At 47.0% G+C, this 21,987-nt stretch overlaps 1 protein-coding gene across 1 annotated transcript in view; it reads right to left on the reverse strand.

Annotated features, from left to right (window-relative positions):
• The window catches only part of epg5 (ectopic P-granules autophagy protein 5 homolog (C. elegans)), a 33,879-nt gene that overhangs the window by 2,072 nt on the left and 9,820 nt on the right, over positions 1-21,987 (reverse strand). The window contains exons 10-44 of the mRNA XM_061816981.1: positions 21,540-21,690; positions 21,229-21,390; positions 20,993-21,150; positions 20,693-20,844; positions 19,336-19,476; positions 19,095-19,256; positions 18,881-19,003; positions 18,555-18,817; positions 18,339-18,479; positions 17,085-17,229; positions 16,218-16,415; positions 16,021-16,128; positions 15,815-15,937; positions 15,571-15,737; positions 15,212-15,448; positions 15,001-15,124; positions 14,791-14,935; positions 13,892-14,063; positions 12,485-12,647; positions 12,251-12,393; positions 11,996-12,152; positions 10,422-10,616; positions 10,129-10,342; positions 8,837-9,024; positions 8,423-8,630; positions 8,263-8,338; positions 6,823-6,926; positions 6,561-6,736; positions 6,045-6,269; positions 5,768-5,977; positions 2,713-2,857; positions 2,392-2,634; positions 2,108-2,321; positions 184-402; positions 1-115 (exon numbers count right to left, since the gene is read on the reverse strand). Coding sequence (XP_061672965.1) covers positions 1-115; positions 184-402; positions 2,108-2,321; positions 2,392-2,634; positions 2,713-2,857; positions 5,768-5,977; positions 6,045-6,269; positions 6,561-6,736; positions 6,823-6,926; positions 8,263-8,338; positions 8,423-8,630; positions 8,837-9,024; positions 10,129-10,342; positions 10,422-10,616; positions 11,996-12,152; positions 12,251-12,393; positions 12,485-12,647; positions 13,892-14,063; positions 14,791-14,935; positions 15,001-15,124; positions 15,212-15,448; positions 15,571-15,737; positions 15,815-15,937; positions 16,021-16,128; positions 16,218-16,415; positions 17,085-17,229; positions 18,339-18,479; positions 18,555-18,817; positions 18,881-19,003; positions 19,095-19,256; positions 19,336-19,476; positions 20,693-20,844; positions 20,993-21,150; positions 21,229-21,390; positions 21,540-21,690 — 5,867 coding nt within the window. The remainder of the gene's footprint in view (positions 116-183; positions 403-2,107; positions 2,322-2,391; positions 2,635-2,712; positions 2,858-5,767; positions 5,978-6,044; positions 6,270-6,560; positions 6,737-6,822; positions 6,927-8,262; positions 8,339-8,422; positions 8,631-8,836; positions 9,025-10,128; positions 10,343-10,421; positions 10,617-11,995; positions 12,153-12,250; positions 12,394-12,484; positions 12,648-13,891; positions 14,064-14,790; positions 14,936-15,000; positions 15,125-15,211; positions 15,449-15,570; positions 15,738-15,814; positions 15,938-16,020; positions 16,129-16,217; positions 16,416-17,084; positions 17,230-18,338; positions 18,480-18,554; positions 18,818-18,880; positions 19,004-19,094; positions 19,257-19,335; positions 19,477-20,692; positions 20,845-20,992; positions 21,151-21,228; positions 21,391-21,539; positions 21,691-21,987) is intronic.

Here is a 21,987-nt window from a genome sequence, read left to right on the forward strand (position 1 = left end):
TTGCTGCGCTTTTGCGGAGAGTTGCAAGTCGGAGGTGGGCTGGAGTCGGAGCTCGCTTGGCGACGCCACCTGCACGGAGAGGAACGCCGCCAGGCTGCGGACGACGACCCGGAATCTAGACGGGCAGCGGAGGAGGCCTTAGCAGCTGCCCTGTCAGAACCTTCGAGTCGCCAGTGCGCTTACTTGTTGGAAACGGGGGACTTCTTCCCGAGACCGATGGCCCCCAGCAGTCCGGAGTTGAGTCTTTCTTCTCCCAGCTGAAGCAGGCGCGTTTGCAACTTCAGCAGACCCGAGACCACTCCGGACAGTTCAGTGTGGCCCGCTTGGGGCTGCAAGTGCTCCAGGGACAGATTCAGCGCTTTGTGCCACCACAGAAACAGTTTGGCTTCGTTGCATGGTCCGCTGGGGGGGGGGAGACACACACGACAAAATCTCTACTTTGCCAAAATATGGATTGCCTTTGACCCAAAATGTGAAGAATTTTTTTTGTTTTTGATGTCGATGGCACAGAATCAAATTTGCCAATGCTGCCCTTCAAGGCTGCGGCTTCAATATTCAAGACATTTCTTGATATGCTGAGCCTTGATGAAGTCAGCAGAACGAATGAAATGAAACTAATCTGCTTTTGAAAAGTGGAAATATTTTTGAAACTACTTAAAAAGAAAAATATGATTTTAATTGATATGTCGACATTGCAGATTTCCACCTACTGCTGGCAGTGTACATTCGCAGTATTTTCAGCACACTTCTTGAGTGTGTACTTACAATATTTACATGGGAATTATGAATAACTCATTCTTTGATGAATTATGCATTCCATAGAGCTCGTGCACGTGACGTCACCATTTTGACGGCGCCATATTGGCGGTCAAACAGACCCGTTGTGCTGTTGGCATTCACAACAGACGAGACAGATATTCAAAGAGGTCATTCTATGGAATACCAGTTGAAAAGACGAGAAAAAAAACGATGGATTTTGGTAAATAAACGTGATGGATGGTGCCCGACCAAAATACGCACACGCCAGGTAGGAATTGTTCTTCTCAATCTCAAATTCCCAAGAAGTATTTATAATGCCAAGTTGGCTCATTTGAGAACAATGCTTTAAAAAAAAAAATGACAGGGAGTTGTCTCGAACGTACACGGAAGCGTATTGCGGCTACAAGTTAAACTTCGGTAAACTTCTCCCTGACAGACATTTTTTTTTGTTTGTTTAATTTGCATTGTTATCACATAAGTCCAATGCGTATTTAAAAAGAAGAAAATAAACCGTCGGTCACACAAAGGTTTACGTAGGTTAACGTGTGGCCGCAACACGCTTCCGTGTATGGGGGCTGAAGCCTATCCCAGCGGTTGATTTTATTTGATTTTTTTTAAATACGCATTGGACTCATTTTGGGAACAATGCATATTAAAAAAAAAAAAAAAACGTCTGTCAACGGAGAGGTTTACTAAAGTTTAACGTGTGGCCGCAACACGCTTCCGTGTACGAGGAGCCAACTCGCTGTCTTTTTTTGTCTTTTTTCCAATTATAGTTAATGAATGCGAGTTTGTATAACACCAGGGGTCATTTATTTAAATATTGGTATTTGTATTAATCCATCACTATGTGGGATTTATTCTTGATTGAGAACAGATCCAGCAACAAAGTATTTGTATGTGTCCAGACTTTTCTAAGCTTTCAAAGTCTCCGTGTAAATCTCGACGACTTACTCCCCAGATCCGTGTGTAGATCCAGTTGTCCAAGACAAGCCGAAGCGGGTGAACAGTCCAATTTCTTATCAGCGACATCAGTATTAAATATGGGTCCTCTATGCTCATTTTTCCACGTACCTTTCTTTATTATCACCTTCTAAATGTTTAACGGTATCTGACAAAACTCTGGGCGTCGTGCCATAAGACGTATTTTTGCGTCATTTTCAACTGACTTAGCATTGAAGAATGCTTTGTTTGACCGCCACTTCCGGCCAGTGACGTGATTTTATGACGTAGGTGCACGAGCTCTATAGATGGCTGTGCAAGTCCTTTGTTTTTGTTGTTTTTCAGTTTCGGGATTTACACGTTTTCCGAGCAAACATTTTGAAACAAGTTTTGCAAACCCGCAAACCTGGGGAAAACCTGGTGGGTCCACGTGTGGATCAGAGCCAGCGTCCTCCTCTCGTTGGCTGCCGTGTGTTCGGAGTTAAGGCGCTGCAGGACGAAGGCGTAGAGTGTGAGGAAGCTGCCTCCTGATTGGCTCTCGGACAGGAAGTCCTCCACTGTGAGCTCGGGCACTTGCAGCGACGCCAGGACGGGACCCCAGCCGACACGCTCCTCCTCAGCTGAGCAATGAAGCACGTGATATCAAAATCCTGAATCATAATTTCAGAAATGCAGCACTCGGTTGCGTACCGTGGTTGAAGTGGGCCGTGATGCACGCCTCCATGATGCGCGTCATGTGGCTCACCGAGGCCAGACAGCGCGAGCAAGCGGTGAGCAGGGGCAGAATCGGGCAGCCCCGCCCCTTCCTGTCCAGCCAGGCGATGACCCGGACTGAGAGGGCCTCGCCCGCGGAGACGCCGACTCCGTTGAGCAGAGCCAGCGCGCCGCTGAACAGGCTGCAGAACGCCATGTGCCGCTCCTCCAGACCCGTTTCTGCCGAGGAGACCGAGACGAGCCAGATGGTGACCGAGGACTCGGGGCGAGATGTTCGCGGGACGAGACGGGCTTCACCTGGCGGGCTGAACGTGACGACGTTTTCCAACAGCGTCTCCAGCTGCGTCTCAAGGACGCTCACGCTGACGCCGCCCGATTGCTCCAGCGCCACCAAGCAGCGCACGGACCAGCACAAGAACGCCGCCGCCTTCGGCGTCTCCTCCTGGCACGCGCGGCGGCGCAATTGATGTACACGACGCGTGATATGCAGACAGAACAAAATAAGCAACACCGTGTTGTCTGGGTTTTGAGCAAAGTGCACTTGGAGGAAAAATTGAATTTTTCACAAGAATTTAGACAGACATTTGTTGTCGTCGTATTATCGAGGCTGTTGTTTGCTGGTGCAATGGTTTTTAACATTTCATTTTCTTCACAAGATGATTGATATATACTGTATGTATCGTACTAATCGAGCGTACTTTCACATTTATATATATATATATCGCAGGTGTCAAACTCAAGGCCCCGGGGCCAAATCCGGCCTGTCGCATGATTTTATGTGGCCCGCGAAGAAAAATATTGCGTATTAACGTCCATGATTTTTGTTGGAATCCATCCATCCATCCATCCATCCATTCATCCATCATCCATCTTCTTTGCCGCTTATCCTCACTAGGGTCGCGGGGAATGCTGGAAGCCTATCCCAACTGTCAATGGGCAGGAGCCAGGGTGCAACCTGAACTGGTCGCCAGCCAATCGCAGGACACATGGAGACAAAGAGCCGCGCTCACAATCACATCTATGGGCAATTTAGTGTCTAATTAATGTTGCATGTTTTTGGGATGTGGAAGGAAATCGGAGTGCCCACCTGGAGAAAACCCACGCAGGCGCAGGCAGGGAGAACATGCAAACTCCACACAGGCGGGGCCGGGATTGAACCCGGGACCTCAGAACTGTGAGGCCAACGCTTTATCAGCTGATCCATCGTGCCATCAATTTTTGTTGGCGTCTGTACCAAAATTTAAAATTCTCATATCATAAATGATGACATTGGTAAGGAAGTGAAGAAAGTGGTCCAAGCGGGGTGGAACAGCTGGCGGAAGGTGTCTGGTGTTCTATGTGACCGAAGAGTCTTTGCTAGGATGAAGGGCAAAGTTTATAAAACAGCGGTGAAGCCGGCCATGATGTACGAATTAGAGACGGGACAACAGGAAGCAGAACTGGAGGTAGCAGAAATGAAGATGTTGAGGTTCTCGCTCGGAGTGAGCAGGTTGGATAGGATTAGAAATGAGCTCATGGGAGGGACAGCCGAAGTTGGATGTTTTGGAGACAAGGTTGGAGAGAGCAGACGTCGATGGTTTGGACACGTTCAGAGATGAGAGACAGTGAGTATTTTGGTAGAAGGGTGCTGAGGATGGGGCTGCCAGGCAAAAGAGCGAGAGGAAGACCAAAGAAACGGATGATGGATGTGGTGAGGGAGGACATGAGGACAGTGGGGGGGGGGGTTAGAGAGGAAGATGCACGAGATAGGCTTAGATGGAAAAAGATGACACACTGTGGCGACCCCTAATCGGGACAAGCCGAAAGGAAAAAAAGAAGAAGAAGAGAAATGATGACATTGAGGTTTTGCAAGCATTTTTGTCTTGTGTTTTGTGCAAAAATTGTTTATAAATACCATGTGGAAATATGATGAGGCGGTGAAAGATTTTTTTTATGGTTTCACAGTCATAACGGCCCTCTGAGGGAAACCGCTGTGACGGTCTGAGCGCTCCCGGTGCTGAAAAGTCTCCTTGTGATTAATGCGCATGCGGGTATATTTTTGTAAACTTCTGGCCAGTCTGAAAAATCCCCATCCGTGCTTCAACGTGTGCCGTTCGACAACTTGTCGCCGAGTGTTCGTGTTCGCTATCGTACGTAGCGAACGTACATATATGTGTATATCTTTTTTATCAACTTTTGTTTTAAGGTTAGGTAATAACGTATGTTAGCTCCCTCTATGGTGAAGACGGGGAACTATGAGACTGGGAGATTTCCCAGTAAGCGTTTGCTACGTACCCAGAATTCCCCTGTTAGTCACGCATGCGCATTCATCACAAGGAGACTTTTCAGCACGGGGGAGTGCTCAGACCGTCACACCGGAACTCCAATGTGGCCTGTGACAAAAACGAATTTGACACCCCTAATATATATGAAACAAAAACAATTAAATGGCTGATAATCCATCAGAAATGATACCTAAAAAGGTAATTACACACCTTCAAAATACACAATATACACTATGACAACAAAAGGGTGTGACGCGCACTCGTGCGAACAAAGAAAAAGGAAATGTACGTTCCTAAACGTACGACAAAGTAATAAAACAATTCCGTTGAATTAATATCTCAGACAATGAAGGATTATTATCGCTTGTGAAGGGAGATTTTTAGGTCTCGGCTCTTGCGACTCTCCTAATGGATCTCATTAGACTGTGCAGCTCTACCTAATGACGCCGGTAATGAGAATGTGGAACCCCCCCAGGTTGTCACTGAGTAGATTGCTGTCATAATTTATGTGGGAAATAAGTGAGGAAATATTGAAAAAGAACCGGCAGGGTGGATCAGATGGTAAAAGCGTCGGCCTCGCAGTTCTGAGGACCTGTGTTCGATCCCGGCCCCGCCTGTGTGGCGTTAGCGTGTTCTCCCTGCCTGTGCCTGCGTGGGTTTTCTCCAGGTCCATCCCACATCCCAAAAACATGCAACATTAATTCGACACTAAATTGCCCATAGGTGTGATTGTGAGTGCGGCTCTTTGTCTCGATGTGCCCTGCGATTGGCTGGCAACCAGTTCAGGGTGTAACCCCGCCTCCTGCCCGTTGACAGCTGGGATAGGCTCCGGCACTCCCCGCGACTCTCGTGAGGATAAGCGGCAAAGAAAATGGATTGGATGGATTGAAAAGGAAACATTTCTTAATTACCAGTGTAGCATCCAAAAGTGAATTTAAAAAAAAAAAAAAAGAGAAAAATCGGCAGCATTCAGACAATAAATTGAGCATCCGGCAATACGTCGCCACTTACTGATGTACTGTACATTTATTGTGACGCAGCATTATGGAGTTCAAGAAAAAAATGTGCACGTGCTGAAGTCGGCTTACCGTGTGCGCAGCTTCATAGGGGCGGGGGTGAAGCCCGGCCGCACTACGCAGCGATTTAAGCAACAACTGAGTTGCGGAATCGGCGCTGAGCAGCAGCGAGGGATTGTAATAATTCCCGACGTATCCCAGGACCCCCTGGTAGGCCGACAGGTCTAGCTGGTGCCAGGGCAAAGACGTGCACTGGGTCAACAGACTGAGGAGCGGAGAGTCCTGGATAACGGGGGACACGTGGGTTGCTGGTCTACTCTGGAAAGCGTCAAAATATTTTGGGAGTCACCTGCTGGCTGAGCAGCTGCTCCTCTTTCGCCAGAAAAACCAGCATGTAGAGCAGATACACCAGCATGGTGTGCGATTCCTTCCGAGGGTCCGCACCGGACTGAGGCGGGCCGGCCGCGGGTTCCGGAGGTGGCTGTAAATGCTCGCTTAGGACGCTGACCCAGTTCACTTCACACAAAACGTCCCCCATGAACAGGAAGCAGCTTTTGGGGCTTCCTCTCTCCACCTTGTATGTACATACAAAAATAAGAACGGCAAAATGCGACGAGGAAAAACAAACAGTTTTCACCCACAGATGACTGTACATAAAACATTCAACGCTGGCAATGTGTTATTAGATTCCAAGCATATACAATATCAGAAATAACTCACGATGAGTCATACGTTTGCTTGAAAGGTTAAGAAAACATGATCTGCATATCATACTGAAAGATTGTCAGGAAATGTGTTTTAAAATGAGATTTGCCGGTTAATAACAGCAACACGGCGCTGAAACTGACTGCGCGTCGGGTCTCACATTGAAGAGCTGCTCCATGAGGACGGTGTCGGGATGCAGGTATCTCCACGGCAGGCCGCGCAGGTGAGTGTGGTGCAGGTACAACAGGTACTCGGGCGTCCGCGGAGAGGTGCAGCTTTCGCAGTACTGCATCACGCTGAGCCACAGGACGCCTCTCTGGCCGGGGAGGAGGCGGTCTGCAACGGATGCGCGGACACACGCAGTGCACTCAAATACCCCACAGGAAGCGGAAGAAGGGGGCAAACGACGGCTCGGAGGCTACCTTTGAATCTCTGATGCAGTCTGTCGGTGAGTTGAGCGTAGAGGCCCACCAGGCGCCCCGCGGTAGTCGCGTCCGTCTCCAGCCACGGGTAGCACTTGACATTGCTGTGACAGAAACGCCGTCGATTACACCGGACAAAACTTGGTCAGCCGGAAAAAGCAAGAGAGAGGACGTATATGCGTGACCGCACCAAGACCCTAAATCACTTCGCTGCCAAAGAATCTCCCCCGACCTTACTAAGCCGAAAAAAAAAAAAAGGTCCATTTAGAACCGAAGGAGCCGTTTCAATTAAAGGTAAAAGATTCAACAACCCAGAAAAAGTCCAGTTGCCTCAATTTACGTTTTGCAGATTGTCACGACCTAGATGGCTTAGATTCTACACATTTAAATACAGTACCGTAATTCCCGTCCTACACAGTGCACATGGTGATAAGCCTCGGTCCACAGAAAGAGTTTAACGCTAGTGCGGCTGCGCTAACGCTAATGCGGCAGTGCTAACGCTAACGTAGCGGTGCTAACGCTTGTGCGGTGGTGCTAACGTTAACCCGGAGGCCCTAACGCTAACTAGCGGCTGTGAAAAAAGTCGCGGCTTGTAGGCCGGGAATACGGTACATGTATCACCTTTGCAACCTTGATATGTTATACTGTCATGTCATGTCATTATCCAAGACGTTTATCCTCACAAGGGTTGCGGGAAAGCCGGAGCCTATCCCAGCTAGCTTCGGGCGATAGGCGGACGACACCCTGAACTGGTCGCCAGTCAGTCGCGGGGCAGATATCGACAACATCACTGAGCGGGAATCGATCCCCACGCTGCCCGCATCAAAGGCAGGCGTGTGTACCACTACACCCTCAGTGAGTCATGTTATACTGTACACGTATTATTTTATTTCGACGTGATTAACGAAGTGGTCGGTAAAAAAAAAAAAAAGAGAAGAAAAGGCAGCAAAGAAAATGCGATTAACTTGAGCGGTTGTGATCCGCTAATTGCAAATGTTCACTTCACATCATTTTTTGCAAACATTGCGGTTCAGTTATGCTAAGTTTCCACCGAGCGGCGTCGTTTGTTCAGCTCTATGTGGTATATTTATGTGATTGTAAGGGTAATAGAACAGCTGAGCAGTACCGTCTCAAAAGATCTTTTGGGGTACTAACTTCGGTGGTACGGTGCCTCAAACGTGCCGCCAGAAATAATGAAGTAAGTCGGAGACACCAAACATGCTAAAAGATAAAGACGACGCTATACACGACCTTCATTGTCGTTAATGACCACTTAACACTGCGTTTTGCTGCGATGTCGTCATTATTTACGTAAGACGAGTCCAGTGACTCAATTCCAACTACGCACTCCACGAGATCACGGTTTACCACTTATCATACTGCGGCGAGTTGAACTGCATTCCAACTGGGTGAAAACATGGCTCTCGAAGGCAGACGTACCTTCCGTCGTCGGTGTCCAGGGGAAAGATCCAAGGCTTAAATAACTTCACAATCTTACTGTGAAGGTCGTGAAGAGCTGTGAGAGTGCCACACTTGTGTTACGATGCCATACGAGCACGAGGACGAAGTTCGAATGTTCAAAATATTGCGATTTTTTTACCTTTTATTATTCTATTGCTGCCAACGGACTCTCTTGCACAGCCGCTAAGTGATGCGTTGGTTAGACAGCTGACCAAATAGTCCCAGAAGGAAGCCACCTCGGCGATGTAGGGCGACCAGGCAGAGTAGAGGCCGAAAGTACGCAGATCAGGTTTGCTGAGGCGACTACGCAGGAAGTAGTCGCTGAGCCAATCTATCGTCTCATTCACCTGATAAAAACATAAATAATGACAAACAGAGAGAAATTGGCAGGCTTAAAATCACAATTTGCACAGACACAAAATTCAATGTAAGCAACACCTTTAAGGATAAACGCAAATAAAATCTGGCATAAAGGCACAACTGATTTTTAAGTTATTTTTTACGAGATTCGAGTCATCAATGAGAACATTCATGACACGATTCATGAAGTCACCTGCTGAGGCGAGAGGGTGATCGGTGCGGATCTGCGTGGCGACCCCGGGGAAGCCGTTGCGCGTGCCGCCGCGTCCGAGCCGTGACCTTGCTCGCATTTGTTCTTCGTGTTGCGGGATGGAGGGGAGCAGCCGAGCACTCGCGTCGTCACTTTCCAGCATTCCGGACTCAGTAATTGGTTTGAGGAACCTGTCGGGGGGGAAAAAAAACAAAAAACTTTTACAACAACTACACAAGTGTATTCAAACAATCTCAGAAGTTATGCCAATGGTGAGCTACACAAAAAAAATATAATATATATTTCAAATCTACTAAATAATTGTACTTAAATGATGACCTTTCTGAAGATTGCAATCAATATTATATGTAAAAAAGATCGTACTAAAATCAGATTACAGATCACATTATAAACCCTGACTTGCGCTTTCTGTGTTTATTGTGATGCGTTGAAAAAAGATGAACATTGTCATGTAAGGCGGGACGGTGCAGCACGCTGTTAAAGCGTTGGCCTCACAGTTGTGAGGACCCGGGTCCGATCCCGGCCCCGCCTGTCTGGAGTTTGCATGTTCTCCCCGTGCCTGCGTGGGTTTTCTCTCACAACCCAAAAACAAGATTAATTGGAGACTCTAAATTGCCCCAAGGTCTGATTGTGAGTGCGGCTTGTTTGTCTCCATGTGCCCTGCGATTGGCTGGCAACCAGTTCAGGGTGTACCCCGCCTCCTGCCCATTGATAGCTGGGATAGGCTCCAGCACTCCCCGCGACCCTCGTGAGGATAAGCGGCAAAGAAAATAGATGGATGGATGAATTGTAACGTAAATACAGCCCGCACTTGTCGGCAGTCAACAGCAGAGTAGAGAAAGCCAGACAGTCAAAATGTCAACACTGCTATAAAAAAAAAAATATTTATCTTGGGAAAATCTTTGAAAACCATTCAGATTTATTTCACGATGTTCCACTTATTTAATCTGTTGCAAGCGCAAACGATGAGTACATGGAAGTCCTTCAAAGCGATGACTCTGTGTTTTATCTAAGTGCCTACTCCAAGGGACACGACCGAGCAAATAACAAAAAAAAAAAGGAAAATACGAATAAACGGAAAAACAAGCAAGTCCCTGCCATGAATCACTGCCGCTAATAAAAACCTTTTCATCAATTGTTTTGCGGGCTTTTGTTACCGCCAATTAAATTCAAAATTACGGCTGACGAAAATAAACATTTTTATCCGGTGTGAGCAAACTACTCGACCTTGACGACCTCATGTAATTTATCACGTCGCAAACAGACACACTTACTGGTCGTGAGCAGACGCAGGCAGTCGCTGTAGTGGTCGGGGAAGCGGTGACGTAAAAGCGAGGTCCAGTGTTTGGTGAAAAGGTGAAAAGGGGTGAGGAGATCAGGTTCGGGATCTCGGCCGCACACGCAAAGACCCCCGTGGACTAATTCGAGTAAGCGGCTCCTCTCGGAAAACACGGGATGCGTTTCATTCAGCCACGCGGGCAAATCAAACTGAAATCGGATGAAAACAGACAAAAACGTTGACACAGAACGACTCTGTATTTAAAAATTCTCCACAATTTGGACTGACCTTGGTGAGCAGCATGAAAACCACATCGGCACTGTCGAAGTGCAGGGACGTCACCACCTCTTGGTAGAGCAGGACCAGCTGGGCGGGGGCCGCGTTGGGCGTGAAAAAAGGAGAAATGAGAGGGCAGAGACGCCTCTGCTCCAGGATGGACTTCAGGACACGCCCACACTCTTCGGCATTGCCCTGGATGAACACCTTGAGAGGAACGAGAGCTTCACTGGACTTATCATCACTTTAAAAAGGGATCACTGCTTTTTAGTGAGTACAATTACAACAGTTTCTACAAGTACAAGAACAGAGAATGTCAGAAGGAGCTACATTGTGTCTTTGTAGACCTAGAGAAAGCTTATGACAGAGTACCAAGAGAAGAACTTTGGTACTGCATGCGCAAGTCCGGTGTGGCGGAGAAATATGTTAGAATAGCACAGGACACGTATGAGGACAGCAGAAAAGCGGTGAGGTGTGCTGTATGTGTGTCAGAAGAATTTAAGGTGGAGGTGGGAGTGCATCAGGGATCCGCGCTGAGTCCCTTCCTGTTTGCGGTAGTAATGGAAAGGTTGACAGATGAGGTTAGACTGGAATCCCCTTAGACCATGATGTTCGCAGATGATATTACGATCTGCGGTGAAGGAGGAACAATTAGAGAGACGGAGGCACGCACTGGAAAGGAGACGAATGAAGATTAGCTGAAGTAAAACTGAATAAATGTGCGTGAACGGGAGGGGTGGAGGAATCAGAGTGAAGCTCCAGGCAGAAGAGATAGCGAGGACGGACGACTTCAAATACTTGGGGTCAACAATACAGAGCAATGGAGAGTGTGGTAAGGAAGTGAAGAAACGGGTCCAAGCGGGGTTGGAACAGCTGGCGGAAGGTGTCTGGTGTTTTATGTGACAGAAGATTCTCCGCTAGGATGAAGGGCAAAGTTTATAAAACAGTGGTGAGGCCGGCCATGATGTGCGGATTGGAGACAATGGCACTGAAGAGACAACAGGAAGCAGACCTGGAGGTGGCAGAAATGAAGATGTTGAGGTTCTCGAGGTTGGATAGGATTAGAAATGAGCTCATTAGAGGGACAGCCGAAGTTGGATGTTTTGGAGAGGAGGTTAGAGAGAGCAGACTTCGATGGTTTGGACATGTTCAGAGGCGAGAGAGTGAGTATGTCGGTAGAAGGGTGCTGAGGATGGAGCTGCCAGGCAAAAGAGCGAGAGGAAGACCAAAGAAACGGATGATGGATGTTGTGAGGGAGGACATGAGCGGGTGTTAGCGAGGAAGATGCACGAGATAGGCCTAGATGACACGCTGTGGCGACCCCTAACAGGACAAGCCGAAAGGAAAAGAAGAAGAAGAATTACGTCAGCTTCTACTGAACAGGTGGGGCAGTAGCAAAGTACAAATAATTCCTTTTGTTTTCACTTTGGGTATCATCACTTTAATTTCACAGTGAGTAAAGCTTGAATCTGAATTTAACTTTTGAAGCAAATCCATGAGGTGGGTTGTGTTACAATCATTGGCTGAGGTCCGCATCTTCCTGAATGCTACTCGCCACGGCAACATTTGTGTGTATGTGTGCGTACCTGTCCCAGTATCTCCACGCACGAGCAGAGGTACTGGCGTGTTGGCGGGTGGCGTAGCGTGTCTTCACACACGTAGGACACCACCTTGTAGAAGGCTGACACCCCAACATGGTGCACTGATGGGGATTTTTGCGATTTGTACATGTTCACCAGAGCCCTGCGCACATTAATAGACGACATTGCAGAAGGAAAAAAAAAAAAAACACCTGTGTACTGTTTTTGTTGTGGAGATAGCGGATGTTCGTTTGCGCTGACGTGATAAAGTTTTCTGTGTGGACGGCGGCCTGAGCCAGACTTTGGGGAGGAGGAGCCATGGCGTCAGTTTGAAGGTTCTTGATGTCCCTCCGCAGCGACGTTATCTGAGTCTGCACAGCCTCTTGTCTCTGGACACACTCGCACTACACCAGCGAAACACACGAGGACGCCCGGTGAACAGCAAGGCCGGGAAGTCTCAAAATGCTTCTGCAGCGCAATCAGAGGGGGCGATACCGTGATGGTGATATTAGCCGGACCCTTGCAAGGCTGCCCTCCTTTCCCTTTACATTCCAGGGTCATGGTCACTTGCTCCGATCGGTTCTTGTAAAGCAGAGGAAGACTCTCCAGGAGCTCCTGCTCCATCGCCACCTGCTGGGCTTCTCGTGATACTGCAATCCTGAAAACACAAACGCAGAGTATCTGCTTTAAGACAATAACGTCTACCTTAAAGGTCAAGTGTCATGCCTGTAAACATTCTAAAATAGATATTGTAATGAAAAATACTCATAACATTATTCACTTCAATGTCCATACGAAAAAAGAAATCTGAGTGGAGTGCCCGTCATCCGTGCGCAAAGTTGCGGAAGTCTCATTTGACATCCAAATGGTAGCCATATTGCCTGCATCCTCTGTTCATTACGTCACACCGCGACATTGGAAACACTCTGGGCCACCTATTACGGGACACGGAAGCTCTTTACAAAGAAGAGAACATCTCACAAGCGAGTGAAGTGAACGGGGCAATATTACCCTATTGTTTCGAGCCATATTTAGATGATATACGGATCACTTCAAACTAACAGCTAACTCCCAGACAGTATGTATGAGCCAGCCTGGCCAAAGCCGCGCCTTGCCCGCCCGCCTACCATGGGACAAAGAAGCTCTTTTCAAAGAAGAGAAGATCTCACAATCGAGTGAAGTGACCGGGGCAATATAACCCCATCGTTTCGAGCCATATTTAGATGATATTTGGATCACTTCTAACTAACAGACTCCCAGACAATATGTATGAGCCAGCCCAACCGAAGCCGTGCCTCGTCCGCGGTGGATGAGGAGCCGACGGGTACATCGACACATTTAGCACCCCTGACTTACGTGCGCAGATCTTTTATTACATTCTGAGAGGATTAAGCCCTCCTTCCTCAAACTATAATTTTTTTTAGTAGCTGTACACACACGTACCTGTCATTTGGAACCCACAAAGCTCTCGTCCTTTGCACCCGTGCAATCCATTTTTCACGACAAACCGGGTCTTTTGGAAAAGTATGAAGAGTGAATCCATCCTCCCGAGTGTTCGAGCAATATCCAGCAATACAACGAGCCGGCGTTTTGGCTAACACGAAGGAACAACGAGCTCCCTTCCAACAGGTAAAACGCGTATAAACAGACGAGCCTGCCTGAGTGCGCTTGCTGCTGTTAACGTCACTTCCTGCTTAATTTCCAAAAACAAATCCCTCAAGAGGATTTTCAGGCCGGGAGTGACAAAAAGCCAGATACGTCAAAATCATGTTTTGTGGTGAAAAAAACGGATGGGTCCATTCCAGCTGCCTTTTTTTTATTAATAACATACTAAAAATCATGCATTTCATGACAGTAGCACTTTAATCATCTACCATCCACCCTGTAAAAGGTTGAGACTACCTGGCTTGGTCCTGCAGGATCCCGAGATCCCGTTGCAGCAGTTCAGCAGCAGCTTTGGAGTCGGAGAGACAAATGCTGGGAACTTCAGCCACTGGAGTCTTCAAGTGTTGGAGTTCTGGGGGTGGACGAGGTACTGGATGCTTCTGCAAGTTGGACCGGATACGTTCCTTTGCTACAGAACCGGAGACACAGCCATTTAGTACTTCGATTGCTCTTACACTATAATGAGCTGCTGCTCCAAAAAGGCTTGGATAAATTTGGAGTTTGATATAATGGTCTTTTATTCTACAAAATAATGAATAAAATCCATCCATACATTGAGATCTCAATTTAAAAAAAACATCAAAAATATGCTTTATTTGATTATTATACAGTACAACCTCGGTTTTCGACCACAATCCATTCCAGAAGGCGGTTCGAGAGCCGATTTGTTCGATAACCGAATCGAAAATTTCCCACGTTTGCGTACAGAGGCAGCGTTATACACAATAACAACGCGTGTCGTGGATCAGCTGGTCGGGCCGCGCGCGTTATGTTATTTCCGGGTCTTGTCGCTGGCGTTCGAGTACTGATTTTCGTTTGAAAACGGAAGCAAAAAAATCTCGAAATTTTCATCCGAAAACCGATTTGTTCGAGAACGGAGATGTGCGAGAACCGAGTATTCACTTATATTACTTTATACTTATTTTTTTATCTGTTGAATATTACATTTTGTTGTTTCAGTTATTAAGTTGCAACATCTAAAAACAAACATTTTCATGTCGAAGTGAGAGATTTTTCACGCATTCCTGTTTGAGCAATCAAGTTGATGAACAGGGCAGACAAAATCGGACACCTGCGTGTTCAAATCTCACAAATGAGCTTCTAACGTCACTGAACCCGTGAGCAGCGATTTGTACCATTGCTGAGGCTGGTGTAGTCAGTGAAGCTGAAGTTTTGGGTTTGGAGGAAAGACGGCTCACTCTGCACCCTCTCCCACAGGGACAGGACCTCCATCATGTCATACTGCAGACGCTCTTGGTCCACAAACTCCAGCCAGAGTACCTAAAGCAAATTTTATTAGCTTTTCAAAATGTAAAGCGTCGAATAGTTTGAAGTATCCGACGGACCTGTTGCTGCTGCATAACCTGCGCGAGCCTGTGTGGTTCATATTCAGCAGGGAGAGAGGGGAGGTAAACTTCCTGCTTCTGCAGCGTTTCATCATCCAACCACACGGCAAAAACGCCAAAGAGCCTGCAAGACGAGATATGATTTTTCAGCTAAATCCCACAGTGAGAAGCGACAATATTCTCCGTGCTCTCAGCAAAGCAGGCGACCCACCTGACCAGCTCCGTGTGCAGCTGAGGGGAGGTGAGGTAAGACAGACGGGGGCTGCCGGAACGTCGGTCGCACTGGGTTTCCGCCGAGGGTGTGACTGCCGGGGGCACCTTTAGGGCCTGGCTGGCAGCATGATGGAAGTCGGATACGGTTTGTATTCTCTGTCTCAAGTCTCGCAGTAAAGCGGCATGAGAGGATGCCTGGAAAAAACGGCGGCCAATGCATCCCCCGGCGGCCAGTCTGTAGGACGCAGATCCCGTTCAAATTACAAATATGAATGAACAACTCAGCACTGGATGAAGTTTGCCATTTTGCACAGGGTAGTAAAAAATGTTTGCGCTCAGAAGATGAGCGTCTCATACCCATAATCGGGACCAGCCTGCCTGAGGTAGAGCTGGAGGAACTTTTGCCAAACAAGAGGTAGGAGGGGGTGGTCAGGGGGCGTGGCTAATGCCTGGTAGGCCCAGCGGTACACTTGCAGCCGTTGCAAAGAAGGGGTGACCGGCAACTTCAGCCTCTGCTGCGCCCTCTGCCTCACATGGAGCAGTTACAGCGTTTTAGTTCTAGTTCATTCATCCATTTTGGTTACGTCATTCACTTTTGTACCTTTAAGGCTTGTTCTGGAGCGATATTAGGCTCCGAAAGGAGCTCATTTTCAACACACGGTCGAAGCTGAGAGTCCTCCTCAAATGTGCCCTCCATATTAAGCACCAGCCAGGCAAACCAAACCTAGCAACAAAACTAATCCTGTCAACAAGTGAGAACAATCTTTTTTTTTTTTTTTTTTTTTGTGTGTGCTTAGGGAGCTTCACCTCAGTACTCAGTGATTGGCCCTCGATGAAGGAAGGTGTGGCATTTCCAGCAATCCAACCAACCAGAGAGGAGAGCAGACCTCGATCTCCGTGGTAACCCAAAGCATTCTGCATCAGGCATTCAAATCACGGCATGACTGACTTTGCTCAATTCCCGGTCGGGAATTCAAACGATCACCGGTGGCTGATGCAAATACCTTGTGTTGTTGGTGGAGGAGTTTCAGCAGACATTCCTCCTGACGGTGTGTGAATGCCGCACAGCAGATCTGATCCATGAGGAACAACACGGTCTTATCCCGGTACCACAAGTTCTGCTGGGTCAAAATCCCCACCCAAAACTCCAGCACGGCAACAGCGCCAACACGGCTGGGCTGTGAACTCTCGACCACGTGGCACTGGAAGACAAATGTGCACGCTTCTATTAATGATTCATCAATTGTCTATCGCTTGATGTTTGAGCACGCCGTCCAATAGGCCCAACTATTTCTATACAAGCAATTAAAAAGTCAATTTTACATAATCAGTGGCACACCCATGTTAAAAATTCAAAACAGATCTTAAGTGTGCATAACCAAAAGCACTGACTCTCTAAATAATCAAAATGCGTGTATATTTATTGTTATTTCCGGCCTACAAGCTGCGACCTTTTGTGGCTAATTTGTGCATTTCTTCTAACGGCCGCAAGGGGGCACTCGAGTGGAAAAAGGTAAGAGTGAGACCGGTGGAATATATGTGCCGAGGAAGTGACTTTTACCGGTCCGGCCCTGTTAGGGTGGCGCTAGGGTTAGCGCGGGGCTAGCATTAGTGCGGCGGTGCAAGCGTTACCGTTAATGCAGCGGCACTAGCGTTAGCGATAAACTCTCTGTGTACCGTCCGTCTTTGTAAATATCTCGTTTCAATGTGTGCACTTGCGGCTTTTACACAGCTGCAGCTTATGTATGTACCAAATGGTATTTCCTTTACAAATGTACTGGGTGAGGCTTATAACCAAGTGCGCTCTGCAGGCCGGGAAATACGACAACTGTTTTCTGGAATCAATGCTGCAAAATGGACCGATAACGTACCTGTATGACACTGTTCAGCAGTCGCACATTGTCTCCGTAGGTGGTTCCGGTGAGGAGCGGCGCTACCCGGTGTGTGACTTGCTGCGTCACACCCTGAGGACACACGCTGTCGTACTGCAAGAATAACTGAATGCAACTCACAAACCTTGCATGGACAGAAAAAGACAAGATTTAAAGGGTTAGCTGAGGCAGCTAATAGACTGTTTTCGACCACGTGACTACATCCGGGGCACGCGGCCATGTTGGATGGGTTCACTCTACTGACGCGCCGCTCACTCTATGGCTTTTGCATACAGATCGGAGTTACACAAAAGTTTTGACTTTGGAAAGTTATCGGGGCTCATTAGATGTTGTTTCAAAAAAACGTCACGACAAGAAATGTGCTTTGATCGACAATATCGACCTATATGCCTTGGAGAAACACAAATGGAGCACACAAATGTGGGCGTCGTTAACCTATCCAGACATCGTCAACTATCTCCTTTTTTTGACAAGCGCTTATACCGTGGACCGACTAAAGAATTACAAAGGTGTGGAGGCCTACAAACAATTCACCAATGGCTGGGTTCGTCATGCGGCGGTATCCATTGTAAGCACGCTGCTAAGGTTAGTGTACCGCACAATGCAATTTAAATATGTACCGCGTGATTACAGTCAGCGTTGTGTTAAATTGTGTGGATTATACCAACGAAAGGGGTGTAGATTATTATTTTTGTTTTTGTTACCGAGAGGCAGAGAGAGAGAGAGAGAGAGAGGTTCGACCGGGACGAGTCCCAAGTGGATCCCGCGCCTTTTTCTCCACTTCCACGGTTACATTTTTAACTCAACGCACGAAATACAAGCTAGCGGTGCGGTCACTCATTTTCGCAAACTTATTGTAACAAAACAGAAAATACAGATTTTGGAGACATGCATTGCATTCACACACACGAGTATTGTGCTTGGCTGCTAGCTCGGCTCTCCTAATATGAGACTGCCGCAGTTGTCGCCGTTTGGTTGCTCCGTTTTCTCGCACCAATTCTTGATCACAGCTAACAGTCGAAAGAAAGACGCTGCACAATGCCCATTTTTGTTTGAGCAACCGATAACATAGCAGTGCGCCCACATTCACACGCCGTTCTCAAATGATTCCTGCATTAGTTACGCGTGTTTACGCGAACTCACCCAACCAAGATGGCGCCCGCATTCTAAATCAAAAATAGTCTATAAGTAGCTAATAAGTCAATGTCTGTCAAGAAGGTGCATTTTATTTACTGAGAGTTGTTGAGAAGGTAGAAACTGAGTGGGTAGATTTGAGGAAGAATGATGTCCAGAAGATGCACTGCGGCCCGCAGGTGGCGAGACTGAATCAGGCTCTTCAACAAGCTGACTCCGTCGGTGCAAAAGTGCTCCAGGCTGATGAAAAATCACATCGACTGAGCTCATTCATTGACCGGTAAAAATCATTTTTTAATGCAGGAGTCCACATACCTATGTCCCACTGTCGTCATGGCAATCGACAGGTATGCTCCGATGGGGATGCCCGCTTTTACAGCCCGGAGAACAGAGTGCATGCTGGGAGAGTGGGTAAGTTCTGCAGGCGGGACGGACACTAAAGCGGGGACTGACCAGGCCCCTTTGGGGTTCTGTGCGTTGGCATGAAGCTTTAGTCGTAGCAAGAGCTGCCACGCCCACTGACTGAAAGACACTTCAGGGGATACGCCCAAGCGAAGGACGCTGGCGAGGTAAGACACCTGAAGGAAGAAGAGAAGTTCTCGGTAAAAGTCTTTCATCATGGATATCCGACACCGGCTTACCTGTTTGATCCCTTCTGATATGAGGCCACTATAAGGTTTGTCAGTCAGATACTTCTGATAGGCCTCAGCCACCAGCAGCGCCACTTTACTGTGGAGCGACGACGACAAGGCCAAGGAGCCATCCTGACAAACCAGACAGGTTTCGTCGCATCAAACCGAAAACGACACGAGACGGACAAACACGAGAGACAACTGGGGAAAGACTTGGACCCACCGGCGAGTATCCCCAGTTCAGACCCTCCAGTATGACACAGGCCAGACGATTCTCCACAGCGGACAGAGGATGCTGGAGCAACCACGCGCCGATCACGCATATTTCCTCGGGCTGTGGATGCCAAAGGCTCAGAGGAAGCTCTTTACACAAGTACAGTGCCGCCTAACACACAGAAAATGGGTTTGGCTTTACACTTGACACATTGTCACCCGGTTAGAGTTCAGGACACAAAGGAGCTAACCATGCCCACAGCTTGGATGGTTTCTCGCAGCCTCTCCAGAAGCACAGAGATAATGTGGGGATGGGCTGACGCGATGGTAGCCAACAGCTCTCTTCCGACCTTTGAGTAAATTTCTCTCGTGGACACACTAACGTAAGACACCTGTAAACAGAGCAAAGCCATAAGAACAAATATTGTAAATGCGTAGGCCACAGCTTTAGGGACACTCATAAGATCCACGAAAAGAACGAGATCAAAATTCAGCCTTTGGAAAGAAGATGAGGTTTGAATATGCTGTGATATAGATTCATTAAACTACAGTGACGCCTCGGTTCTCGGCCACAATCCGTTCCAGAAAACGGTTCGAAAAGTGAATTGTTCGAAAACCAAATTGATGTTTCCCATTACAATGAATGCAAAAAGAAAGAATCCGTTCCAAGCCTAAAAAAATGGCTTTTTAAAGCATTTTTTTTAGCTTTTCCTGATAATAAACAGCATAGTAGAAATACATGTATAGTTTAAATACTTTATACAATAAAATAATTTAAGAAATATATTTATTTTTTGCTTAAAATGTATGCTGTTGTAGTAGAGTACGCTAGGCTGGGAGTGCATTGTCGTATCTCTAGCGACTCAGCCCCCAGCCTTGTAAACTTTTTTTTATTAACAAAAGTGCAGAATAACTTTAAACAAACAATAATAAGGGGGGAAAAAAAGCATTTGTTTCTGCTCTCAACTGCTTGCGCCGCGCGCAATGTTATTTCCGGGTTTTTTTCAGGGAGGGGCGGCTTTGAATAGACAATAGCAAAACCAGTCGTGGGTGGGTCAGCTGCTCGCGCCATGCGCATTATGTTATTTCCCGTTTTTTTTTCGGCAGCGCGGGAATTCACAACAAAGCGTGTCGTGGGTCAGCTTGTCTTGCCGCGAGCAATATGTTATTTCCGTGTTTTTTCAGCGGCGTCCGAGCACCGATTTTCGTTCGAAAAGGGAAGCAAAAAAAATCTCGAAATTTTCATCCGAAAACCGATTTGTTTGAAAACGGGGACGTTCGAAAACCGAGGCTTTACAGTATGTGGTTTTGTGATGCAGGTGAAGTTTTTGTTGAACTGAATTACAACATACTGACATGTATTTATAATTTATATATATCCATCTATCCATCCATTTTCTGAACCACTTATCCTCATGAGGGTCGCAGGAATGCTGAATCTGTTCACTTGAATTTAATTAAATTTGTTTCTCATAACATCAATTACAATTGCATTGAGGATTGTACAGAGGCAGAAATACTACTGCAGCTCTTGTACTGTATCTCACTGGATTGTCTAGGTGTACCCCGCAAGTTGTAAGAGATTCCCTTTGTGCGTTTTTGCCGTACCTGGTAAATCAGCAGAGTGATGGTCGTGACAAAGGCAGGATCGGAGTGCTGAGTGGGCGTGGCCATGTGCGCAAGCGCCGTGAGCAGCGAGATGCCGTCAGAGCTGTTCACCTCACACAACCACGACTCAAACCTCTCTTGGTGATCGGGTTCTGCAACAAAGATTTTCAATACCTCACCGGCACGGGCTCGTCTTCCAACACAATATACATATCGATATAAAAACAAATAAATATATAAAAATTGAAGCCGGGTAGCCCATTGTAAATATTCTTTTTCAATTTTGCTTTCTTTGTTTACCTCTTAGAGCCTGAATGAAGGACTGCGTGTCATTTGAATGACTAAGAGTTTCCAGTCCTGCTGTTTCTGCACATTGCATCACGTAAAGGATCCTCCAAAGCATGGGGCTGGACAGAGTCCCGTATGGCATCTCAGACATAAACAACCAAATTCCCAACCTGCCAGAGAAATAGGAGAGGAATAAGAATACTCGTCTTTTATTCTCTTGAAATAAAATCTCAAGAATGGCGGCACACCTCTTGTTTCTGAGCACATGCAGAACAGATCTGAGAAAAAGGTGATCATATTCCACCTGCAACTTCTCTAGAGGCAAAGCGTGCGCATGGGTGCTCGACCCAGTGGTACCAGTAACGCTGACATATTGTGCCCAGTGATCACTGACGTAACAAAGTGTCATCCTGGAAATGTATATATATATATATATATATATATATAAAAAAAAAAGAAAAAAAAAAGAAACGCAGCAATGTGATCACATTTTCTGCCAGTAATTGTGTCAACACCAAGCATGAGCGTAACAACCGCGTGATCCGCTTGGTTTACTGACCGTATGATGTGTCCGACTCGTTTCACAAGCTGTCTGTATCGGGACCGGTTGTACGTTTGCAGGCCGAGGGCAAGGATTTCAACGAGCGAGGAGGCGAAAGCAAACACGCGCATCATCTTCTGACTGGAGTACCCCTGAGGCTCATAGACGCCTACAAACAATGGTTGAATTAGTTCACCCAGAAAAAATGATTTACCTTTCTTGACGTGGCTTTTATAATAATCTTTGTTCTTAAAGATCTAATACAGAGGAAATGTATTTTATTTGTCTATCAAGCAAATGTAGCTAAAATGTCATTAAAAATGTGTATATAATATAGCCCCAGAGTCCACATTTTCTTTGGAATCCAAATGCCTCCCATGTCGGTTTCAAACCGAGGCTCTGTTGTGATGTCACACCTAGACAACCCCAGTACAGAAATGGCTTCCTACATAGACAATCATACACG

The sequence above is a fragment of the Syngnathoides biaculeatus genome, chromosome 4, assembly GCF_019802595.1.
Source record: "Syngnathoides biaculeatus isolate LvHL_M chromosome 4, ASM1980259v1, whole genome shotgun sequence".
Lineage (NCBI taxonomy): Eukaryota > Metazoa > Chordata > Actinopteri > Syngnathiformes > Syngnathidae > Syngnathoides > Syngnathoides biaculeatus.